At 45.2% G+C, this 11553-nt stretch overlaps 1 protein-coding gene across 3 annotated transcripts in view; it reads left to right on the top strand.

Moving 5' to 3' along the window:
- MLH1 (mutL homolog 1) overlaps positions 1-11553 on the top strand; it is a 61958-nt gene that overhangs the window by 48457 nt on the left and 1948 nt on the right. For 2 of the 3 annotated variants that reach the window (XM_045297610.1, XM_045297611.1), the window contains 4 exons: positions 82-190; positions 3578-3641; positions 10560-10724; positions 11277-11372. In XM_045297610.1, coding sequence (XP_045153545.1) covers positions 82-190; positions 3578-3641; positions 10560-10724; positions 11277-11372 — 434 coding nt within the window. The remainder of the gene's footprint in view (positions 1-81; positions 191-3577; positions 3642-10559; positions 10725-11276; positions 11373-11553) is intronic. The other variant, XM_004704069.4, reaches the window with a different exon arrangement.

The raw sequence follows: 11553 nt of genomic DNA, 5'->3' as shown, positions 1-11553 counted from the left end.
GGGTCTGTCCAGGTGTCTTTACCTGTTAACTGGCTCTGGGGCTGGCAGGACTCCCTTGCTCACATGTGGGCTTTCCCCTAGCTCTCCGGGAGATGCTGCATAACCACTCCTTCGTGGGCTGTGTGAATCCGCAGTGGGCCTTGGCGCAGTACCAGACCAAGCTGTACCTTCTCAACACCACCAAGCTCAGGTGAGGCGCTGAGAGGAGGGTGTAAAAGAAGAGCCTCTAAAACAGTGAGGCCATGGATTTGTACCCCCTGCCCCTAGCCAAATCTTTATGTGTGTGTGTGTGCGCGCGCACTCACATGCACAGTGGAATCCTGACCTCTATGTGTATGGATACAAGACCATTTGGGAAGAGAGTTTTTCTTTGTGATGTAGATGAGGCCAGATCTGTCTAGGGTGGCTTAAGCCAATCATTTCTGAGCTAGGAGAAGCAGCTGCGGCCCAAAAGCAAGCAAGCAAGCGTGAAGCAGGACACAGAGGTGCCGGCTGGAGCTGAGGAAGCCAAGGAGCAGGGCAGACAAGTATTTGCCCTGAGTGGATGGACGGGCACTAGGGACCCGTTTTAGCCTTCTAGTCTCTGAAACAGAAAAGAAATGCCTGTTCTTGAAAGCCATCCATCTGCACAGCAGCCTAAGTAAGGAAAGCAAATGGTCCGGGGACCTGGGCACCACGTGCCAGGGGCTGGCTGCATGAGGTAGCTGGAAAGGGTGCACAGATGTGGGTTCCAATCTTGGCTTCCCCGTTTGTGTAACTGGAGACTAGCACGTTCTTAAGCTACAATTCAGATCTCTCATCTGGGGAGTTGGGCTGTTCCTCTTGCAGATTTTTGTGTGCAAGGATAAGAAAGAACATAAGAAGCCGAGTCCTTGGTAGGTGCTCCATACAAGGCGTGGGGCTTCAAAAGAATCCCTTTATCTTTGAATTTTCCCATGAACATTTGGAAGCCCCTCAGTGAATGTTGCCACTGTGAGCCAGGGGTGGAGGGTTCGGTGCTGCTAGAGATTTTACACAGCGGTATGTGATGGGGGGCCGTGGGGGCTGCAGGGGAAAGACGACCAGCCTGCCTTTCCGCAGGTGTTGAGGACGAGAAAATATTACTCAAGCCCCCTGGTGAGGCCGATCAGCACAGGCAGGCCGAGTCCAACGCAGCCATTTGCCTGGCACATAGCGCTCACTGCCGTGAGTCAGTTCCGGCCTGGAGCGACCCTGCTGGGCACACTAGAACTGTCCCTGTGGGTTTCCCAGACGGCAGCTCCTTACAGAGTAGAAAGCCTCATCTTTCTCTCCCAAGGAGCTGCTGGTGATTTTGAACGGTTGACCTTGCGGTTTCCAGCCCAACATGTAACCAGAGCTAGCTACAATTACAATGACAGTTTTCAGGGACCGTGGTGGACGAGCTTGTGGTGAGGCCGCACCTGTATTAAATATGTGCTCAAACAGGAAGATGCTGCCATGTTGCTGTTGTGAGACGCCTTTCTGCTCAGTCTCGCTGTGGCCTCTTGGTGCTTCTGAGCCCTGTGAGTGGGCCAGCCACCGATTTGCCTCTGTCACACAAGCATGCTCTGCTTCCCAGCTGGGATAGAACTCCTTGCAATGGCCACACAAAACTCACACAACGCTCACGATTGTGGAATTTATTCTGGAAGTTAATAGGTCACAATTTCGGTGAGAAATGCTCAGGATACAATTATTCGATCAAAATATGTTCCAAAGCTCCTTTAGGGCTGCTAATAAATGTCCAAAGGGCTTGCTACTCCCTGTGAGCCTCAGCCCGAAGGCACTCAGCTCAGCTCAGCTCTGTGGGTCGGTGAACCGACTCACCAGAAGCACCCCACTCCAGTAAGCCTCAAGTCGAAAGCACTCAACTCCAGCTCTGGGTTCAGCAAACCTAGCTCCCTGAATTAAGTGCCCACAGGCAGCCCACTCCCCAAACCAGCCTCCTGGCCAGCAGCATGTAGCTTTACTTGCTCTGTGGCTGGCAAGCCTACTGCTGTGTCATGTTCTGGATCCTGGGTCTGCTGCTCCCCTGTCACCCCTCTGGTGCCACCACTGCCTCCTAGACCAAGACGGCTCACTGTGCAGGGATCCAGAGGACATGCTCCACTCCGGGCTCTCGCTGCTAGTGAGGGCCCCACCTCCTGCTTCTGAGATGGTTCACTTTATAGCTAACAGAATGGCAGTCATCATAAATCTGGTAACAGGTGCAACTGAATCCTAGCATTATTTCCCCCCACCCCCACCTGTCTCTTACTCAGACCTATTAAGAAAAGGCGTTTTGGTAGGAGTTACAGAAACGGTGGCTAGGAGAGCCCGTTCAATAACTCACTGGTAGGAACTGAAGCACACTCACTGCCTGGAGAGCCTCTCCCTCCTTCTAGGCGTAGAAACCCTTCTGCTACAGCGCTTTTCCTTTGCGTAAACAACCCTTGGGATCGTTGGTGAGCTGCCACTTACGAATTTGCTAGGGATCGTATCCCCTTGCTCCTCCTTTTCCATCATCTCTAAATGCATGACCTCCCAGCCGCCAAACCGCGGTGATGGTCACCTCACAGGAACAAACCCAAGTCAGGCCCAGAATTCCAGCTCTCAGGTAATGTCAGTGGTTTCCCAGTGAGGTGGGGTGGGGTGGGGTGGGGTGGGGTGTGTGAACCTTATGGAGAGATACCAGTTGTCGAGTCTGGCATCTACATTCAACTCCTTCCTTCACCATTTTACAAACTTGGGCCTGGGACAAGTCAATCACTCGGTGCCTCAGTTTCCCCACCTATAATATAGGCATAGCAGATGCCATGTCTGTTTCCATAAACATTGACATCTCTAAGCAAGAGCTATATGGGTCACATTTTTTAAAGAACTACAAAGTACCATTTTTCATCTCGGTTCCCTGTCAGGCAGTCAATATCCTTTATGCTTCCCATGTACTTGTAGAAGGTTCTTGTGGCCTGTCTCATCCTCATTTGATTATTTAGCAAGTCTCCCTACCCTTATTTACATTCCACAGCATTTTTAATGGTGAGTTATAAAAATGTGATTTATAGGATTCTTTTAAGTGGAAGGGAAAGCAAGCAATGCAAGATCTCCTTTGGTTTCAAAAACCCTTTGACAGCACCAGGGGGTTGGAGCCAGAGCTGGGCTGAGAGCAAGCCAGAACTTAGTCCTGGCCCTTTTACTGCCTGGCAGGGCTGAGGTCAGAGCCAGGGCTGGAGCGGGCTCAGGGTATGCCAGAGGGGAGCGCTTGTTGGACTGTCAACCAGCTTCCACAGCAAGGCAGAGCCAGTATCTCTGTCCCATCCGTGTTTTCGTGCTTGCTTCTCCTGGGTTTTTTTTGACTACTGCTTGATACTCAAGCCCTGATAGCATTGTGGGTGAGGTGTTGGGCTGTCAACCACAAGGTGGACAGTTCAAACCCACCATGTGCTTCCAGAGAGAAAGATGACGCTATCTGCTCTGGAAAGACTTACATCCTTGAAACCCGCAATAGGGTTGGTGTGAGTCGGAATCAGCGTAGGTCTGCGTTGGGCTGGCTTCGTTCCCAGAATGAGTTCAGCTTTTCCTCATTTTTTATTTTCAGCGAAGAATTGTTCTACCAGATACTCGTCTATGATTTTGCCAATTTTGGTGTTCTGAGGTTATCGGTAAGTTTATTTTTCTGCTTCGCACTTCAGAAACTTCAATAGTTGATCATTTATGGAAAAAGTAGCTCTACTTTGATACTTTATTTGTGGTATATCAATCGTTTAAAAATATGCTTATGATAGGTTTTGTATGATTTGCATAAAGCCGTATCTTTAATTGTAATAATCGTATATACTACATGTTTTAGCAGAACAGTCATTTGATGGCCAACTTGAAAACTGCATATTTTTATGACATTCATACATATCTATGAAGGATATTTGGAAATTGATAAAAATAGAAACGAATAGTTTTTAAAGCCAAAATCCAAACACTGTAGATATCAGTGCATTTCTTTCAGCACATGTCTGTGCCATATGTTAATGGGAAGTTAGAATCATTCCACGACTGATGCCATTCCATGCCTTCTGTTGTCATTCGGCATGGCCTACACAAAAATGCATGATGGCATTGTTGACTCTTTTAGACTTATTCCTCAGTTTGCTGGTCTAAATGTCACTCTTGGGTTTGTGTGTGTGTACGTATGTGTGTAAATGCATGTGTGTGTACGTGTTTGTGTGTGGTGCACTTCCATTTGACTACTGTTTGTTGCTAGCACCCAGAAATACAATTGCTTTTTTTCTATATTGGTCTAGTGCCCTGCAACCTCATTAAACTTACATTTTGTAGAATGTAACTGTGAACAAAGACAGTTTTACGTCTTCCTGCCCAACCTGAATGCCTTTGTTTCTTTCTCTCCTCTGGGCTGCATCATCAGGACCGCCCAGTGAGACATTGAATGTATCGATGAGAGTGGAACTTACTGACTTTTTTGTGATCTTAGTGGGGACAGCATCCACTCTTTTCCAATAAGTGCGATGTGAGCTGTGTGCTTTTCATCAGTGTCCTTGATTGGGTTGAAGACGTGCACTTCCATGCCTAGTTTTTCCAAGTTTTCCTTAGGAACAGATGCAGAAATTTGCCAAACACGTGTTGTGGCTATCCAGATGATTTTTGTTCTCCTTTTCATGTGTTAATATACAGGGTTACATCAATTTTCAAAAGCAATTTTACCTTATTTTTACTCCCCCTGCCCTCAAGTATATGTTTGGTAAAGGTTCACACAGCAAATTAGGTTTCCTTTAAGAGCTGCTACACACATTGTTCAGAGACATTGGTCTCATTTCCACAAGGTATTACCATTCTCATTAGTTCCACTCTGGATGGTTCCTTCCCAGTAAACTGGTTTCCTGGTCCCCTTTATTGTTCATCATTGCTGTAGGCTAACTGTTGGCCATTTGGTCTCATACAGACACTTTTTAAAGGTTCACAGTACTCGCCAGTACTACGTTTTATGAGCCAAATTCTTTTTTAGCCAAAAGATGACCTCAGGTTAGTTTCACCTAACCCCTTAGGGGCTATGGAGTATCTCAGGGAGTTCTCTAGAATCAATTGGTCTAGTGAGTCTAGACTTCAAGAATTTGAGTTCAGCCCCACATATTTTTCCCTTTCGATCAGGATCCAACCACAGTGACCCTGGTCAGAATAGTCAGGAGTGTTTGCTGGGCACCCTCTAGGTCTTCTGGTCTCAGGATCGATGAGGTCATGAATAGTGTTCATCTTGGAGCCTCATTTCTGCTCTGAGCACTTATTTCCTTTCTCTTTTGTGCCAGATAAGAATAAATTGATCGTTTTATCTTAGATGGTCACTTGTCAGCTTTTAAAACCCCAATCACTACTCACCAAACTAGGGTATAGAACATACACTTTTATGAACCTTGTTATGCCAATTGTGAGTTTTTCCACAGTACTATTGTCTTGAAGCTTCAAATCCAGAAAACTAACCCCATGAGGTGCTTGGTTATATCTTAGTATATTTAACTGTGCCTCCTGAGGTGTATTATACATAAATACATTTACATGTATACACACACATAAGCATACCTGTGAAGACACTTCGTATAGGCACACATAAAGGAGCCCTCTTGGTGCTGTGGTTCAAGCATTAGATTACGGACTGACTGACTGGTCAGGCTACTCAGTGGAGGAAAAGATGAAACCATCTATGTAGGCTAACAGCCTAGGAAACCCTATGGAGGAATTCTGCTCTCTCACACAGGTTCACAGAGTTTGAATCAACTCTATGCAGCAGGTCTGGTTTGGGTGATACACATGTATATATATAAGCACATATGCATATGTACATACATACTTAACCACTGGTGGTGAACTGAAATATCTTAATATGACCCTATTTGTGTCTCTGTAACTTCCACAAAATTATTGGGTGGAACTATGCAAATAGTGTGTGAAGCACTAATGGCGAGAATTGGTCCGTTTGGGTTGCCATTCCTCGATGTATAAGAGAGCCCACCAAAGAGTGAAATCCCTGCTTGAATTGGCGGAGGGAGCAGGTCATGCCACGCTGAGACCAGAGGCTGATGCATGGAGACTGTGAGCCAGAGAAAAGGAGCCATGCTGAGACGACGAACTTGACAAGCAGAGCTGTGGATGGGCTTCCCGACTCATGCAGGGAGAGGCCACGGGATCACGTGCCTGAGGGCTGCAAACCAGAGAGACTCGGTTACTGGCTGTGGAGAGGCGTTGCTTTGGACCAATGATGTATCCTTCATGTTTTCTGTACCTGGTTTGTGGTAACCTGTTAATCTCCCTAGTAAACCCCCGTAATTGTGTTATCTGTGAGTTCTGTGTAGCCGTCGCAATAAATGACTGAGCCCTGAAGAAAAGCAGGGCCCTGGGAGGAGCATTGGTGTCAGAGCGGTAACGAACAAGGGAGGGTGGAGGCGTGTCTGGCTACTCTTGTCTTGTGGCAGGCACTCAGTGGCAGCTAGTGTGGCCATAGCTTCTCATCCCTTGTGTAGCCAGAGGTCAAATGTGACCCTGGGCCATTTTTGCAGCGCCCATTTACTTTTGTGTTGTAAAATTATGTATGTTTTAGCTTTTACCAAAAATGGAATTTTTGGTGTACTCTGAACACTTTAGTCATGTCATTTACATTGATTTTCATTATGTAGAACCAGCCTCATATTCTTGAGGTCTGATTGGTCATAATATATTCTTTTTATGTATTACTAGGATGTATTTACTAAGATTGTGTTCTGTGCTCATGGATGATACTGGTTTGCAGCTTTTCTTAGAATGCCTCTGTCTGATTAGGATACTAAGCCAAGCCAGCCTTATAGAATGAGCGGGGGCATGCTCCCTCTTTTTCCCTGCTCAGAAAGTAGGTGTTGTTTACAAATGTGTTGTTAGAATCTGTCAGTGTAGCCATTTGAGCCTGGGGATTTCCTTGTAGGAGGATTTTTAACTACAATTTTTTATTAGTTTTTAGAACCATTCAGGTTATCGGTCTTCTTGAGGGAGCTCTAATAGTTTGTTTCTTTTAAGGAATGTGCTCATTTTCAAGTTTTTTCATACCAGGTTTGTAATTTAGGTCTTCTCTCTTGATCAGTCTGGCTAAAGGTTTATCAATGTTATGAATCTTCTCAAAGATTTTGTTTTCATTGATTATTGTTTTTCTGCTTCTTGTACTGATCTTTATTGTTTCCGTTCTCTTACGTAAGCAGCCATGGTAGTGCTGTGGGTTAGGCGTTGGGCTGCTAACAAGGTTAGCGGTTCAAACTCACTAGCTTCTCCGTGAAAGTTAAGGCTGGCTGCTTCTATAAAGATTTAGTGTCTTTGAAACCCTATAGAGTTGCTTTGAGTCAGAATCAACTTGATAGTGGTGGGCTTCATTGTCTTGTTTTTCTTTTACTTGTTTTGGGATTAATTTGCTTTTCTATTTCAAATAACTTAAAAGTGAAAGCTGAGGAGACTGATTTGAGACTTTTTCTTTTTCTAGTAGATATGTTTAGTGCTGTAAATCATCCCCCTAAATATTGCTTTAACAGCATGCCACAAACTTTTATTATAACAATGGTGTGGCATGGATCATCTGACATCCTTTAATAGGGAACAGTCACCATCAGCATTAGCCGAAGGCTGATTCCCGTGAGGGGGAGGTCAGATATGCTGCCACCCTCCAACCTTCTTAACAATTCTTTCATAAGACTCTCTCCTGGGCTCAGTAATTCATTACAGTGGTCACACAGAACTCACAGACAATAGTCAACATTACAGGGCTTATTAAGGACGTAACAGGATCAGGAGCAACTCAGGATGCAGTTCTTCTGTCAGTACAGCTTCTCAGCCATGCCCATAAGCATGCCCGTCCCTTGGCTTCTTGTCCCTCAGCCTCCTGCCCTGCTCCAGCAAGGGTTACAGTTCTCAAGCACACCACTCCACCAGTTAGTCTCAGCCTGAAGGCATTCAGCTCGCTGCTCTCTCTGGATTGGTGCACCCACAGCAAGCCACCTCACGCCATTGGCCCGTGCCCCATGTTGGTCTCCTGGTGCTGCTGCTATTTTTTGGCTATAGTTGCTACCACCTTTTACCATCTCCTGCTTCTGTCTTGGACCTTTTCCAGTGTTATAGCTCTGTTTATATCCTGGGACAAGATTCTCAGCAGGGAGGGGAGGGGAGGGGGTGACGGAAAAAAGGAGCTAATGCCAAGGCCTCAAGTAGAAATAAAATATTTTGAAAATGATGATGGTAACGTATGTACAAATGTGCTTGATAACAATTGATGTATAGATTGTTATAATAGCCCCCAGTAAAACGATTTATGAAAAAAGAAGATTCTCAGCACAGGAATCCCAGGTCCAAAGGATGGCTCTACTACTGGCTCTTGTTTCTTGATGGCAATGAGGTTTCCCCTCATCTCTGGGGTTGGCTTTCTTTTTAAGACTACCAAACCAAAACCCAACTTACTACTACCGAGCTGATGCCAACTCACAGGATAGCAAAACTAACGCCCTCATCTGGGTTTTATATACCTAATGCATAGTATTACCCACATAGGGGTCCCATGTACCTAATTTACATTAGCAAGGTTGTCCGAGCCCCTTGATGGGCCACAAGCACATTATTTGCATAGTTGTTGTACCCAATCATGTAATGGGAGTCATAATGCTATGCTAAGTAATTCACAGCATCGATGTACTATGTTTTCATTTTCATTCAGTTCAAAATATTATGTAACTTCTCTTTTGAATTTTTCCCTGACCCAAAGGTTATTTAAAAGTGTTTTTAGTTTCTAAATAGTTGGGGATTTTCCAGAGATATTATTAATTGCTAGTTTAATTTCATTGTGGTCAGATAATATGCTTGGATTCTTTTACACTTAGTAAAATTTGCTTTAAGGCCAAAATACAGTGTCTCTTGGTAAATGTTCCATGTGGACTTAGGGAAAATGTGCCTTCTGTTGTGAAGTATGAGCACTCCCTGGATTATGAACAAGTTCCGTTCCCAAGGCTGTTTTTCAGTTGGATTTGTACATAAGTCAGAACAGTTAAGTGTGGTTCATATCTAACGTCAAATGGTTTGTTTTAGTACATAGAGTGCTTTGCTGTGCATGAAAAGCATTAAAGAAACATGTGCAGATAGACTAAAGCATCTTTAGTGCAATAATACAGTAATGTTTGCCTGCACTAAAAAAAATAGTACCTGCTTGTTATTATGAGCTATTATATGTACCTATACATTTTTTACTATATTAGGCTTTGTGAATGTTAGTTCATAAATAGGACATTTATAACCCAGAACAAGCCTGTACATCAAGTTGATGAAGATGTTACATCCTACATCCGTAAGGATCTTGTGTATTTGTTCAATTAATTACTGGGAAGCAAACCCAACCCAACCCCCCTTTGTCAATTCTGTCCAATAGGGTTTCCAAGAGAGCCAGGCTACGTGTTTTTATGAAAACAAACTGCCTCATCTTCTCCGGCCAAACAGCTAATCAGTTCAAACTGTCAACCTTGCAATAAGCAGCCAAGTGTTTAACCAGTACACCACTCACTCACTGCCATTGAATTGATGCCAACTCAACTCATAGGGACCTTACAGGATATGGGGGATGGGGGCTTAATTACTGAGAAATCCAGAAACCACTGCCATCTAGTCAATGCTGCCTCATAGCAGCCCTATAGGACAAGGTGGAACTGGCCCTGTAAGTCTCCAAGACTATACCTCTTTGAAGGAGTAGGAAGCCCCATCTTTCTCCTGCAGAGTAGCCCGATGAGAAACCCCTCTGCTGCCGGGGCTCCCTCCTCTCTGAGAAAAGGGTATGAAAATCGCTGACTCTTAAGTGTAAATTTGTTTCTCTTTGCAGTTCTTAGTCTTTTTTCTTAATGTTTTAAAATTCTGTTTAGGGGTATATAAACAATTGTTATATCCTTTTGATTGGCTGTCATGATAAAGTAATGCACCGTATATTTATGTCATAAAAATATAATGTATGACATCACCACCACCATCAGGGGAGCATCTTTATTTTATCAGAAAGTAGCCTGGTGGCGCACTGGTTAGACACTTTGCTCACTGAAAGTTTGGAGGTTCAAACCCACCTGACAGCTCCATAGACAAGCGGACAGTGTCACCATAAAGATCACAAGGGCTAGACAAATTAGGTGAAATAGACATGACAGCATCTTGACATTTTATCCTAAGACTCAACCAAGAATTCTTCCTCCTCTGACAACGTACCCGACATGGCAGCTGGTTACCTTGTTCTCCTCCTCCCCTGCTGGGTACGGATGAGGCAACAGAAAGAACGAATGATCTGCCTGGTGACTTTCTGACAGGAAGGGAAGGGGTACCCTGAAGGCCACACAAAAGGAAAGTGCTGCCACATGACCTCACCCTTCAACTTGTTCGGCAGGCTGTCTGGTCATTTCCGGAGAACGTGGCTGCTTGCAGAGGAGGGGTGGTGCTCGTTTATAGTTTTGTCCCTGCTCTTCTGCTGTGGTCTCGTGAGGGAACCCGCCTCACCGGGCCTCTGGTGAACACTGCTCCTTCCTGTCCTTGTGTCTTCCCAGGAGCCAGCCCCGCTCTTTGACCTGGCGATGCTCGCTCTGGACAGTCCTGAGAGCGGCTGGACAGAAGAAGATGGTCCCAAAGAAGGGCTAGCCGAATACATCGTGGAGTTTTTGAAGAAGAAAGCAGAGATGCTTGCCGACTATTTCTCTTTGGAAATTGATGAGGTGCGACAGCCATGCTTAGTCCTCAGATTAACACACATTCTATAGATGGTCCAAGATCAGGTGAAGGGCTGGCAGGTGACATACCACTTGCGTTGCTAGGTTACAAAACTGTTCTATCATTCATTTGTGCCCATTGACCCATCATCCTTACTGAGGAGAAGAATCCAGTGTAGGGGGAGAGCTGAAGCCCCCAGTCTCTGATCGCTGTAATCAGTAAGATTGTCCCCAGAACTTGCCCTGTTTATTCCTCTTAGGGCTTCCCATCGTCAAGTTCTTTCATATGTGAAAAGATTCAGAGTTATTCAACAAATTCAGGCAAAAAGTTAAAACAAAAACCCTTTTACTGTGAATTAGGTGAAGGTTCAAAAAGCCCTTTTTAAGTGGTTAGCTTAGCTCTCCACCCACAGGGTCCAGTCTAGTCAAACCCCAGGTTCCCCAGAGACAGGCAGATAAGTGTGACACAGGCCTGGAGGAAGACTGGGAAAATGGAACTTATTAAAACCCTAACGGCATTCTCCCTTCCCCCCTTGTCCTGGCCTTTTCCCCCACCAGCAGGAAGGGAACCTGATCGGATTACCGCTTCTGATTGACAACTATGTGCCCCCTTTGGAGGGACTACCCATCTTCATACTTCGAATGGCCACGGAAGTGAGTGATCTGGTTTTCCCACCGAGTTCATAGGATAGTGTGTGTGCTGCAGGCAGGAGCCAGTCTCCGTTTGGGATGATAACGATGAAAGGGTAAAGCGACGGAAGGCCTCCCCAGCTCCCTCCATAGAGATACTCAACAGTTCCAATTTATAGCCTCGTTGCCTAAAAGGTTTAGATTT

This window comes from Echinops telfairi, unplaced genomic scaffold, assembly GCF_000313985.2.
Source record: "Echinops telfairi isolate 266 unplaced genomic scaffold, ASM31398v2 ScPeMD7_7420;HRSCAF=8458, whole genome shotgun sequence".
Classification (NCBI taxonomy): domain Eukaryota; kingdom Metazoa; phylum Chordata; class Mammalia; order Afrosoricida; family Tenrecidae; genus Echinops; species Echinops telfairi.
The sequence above is the reverse complement of the archived record's forward strand: the minus strand, read 5'-3'. Positions and strand labels throughout refer to the sequence as shown.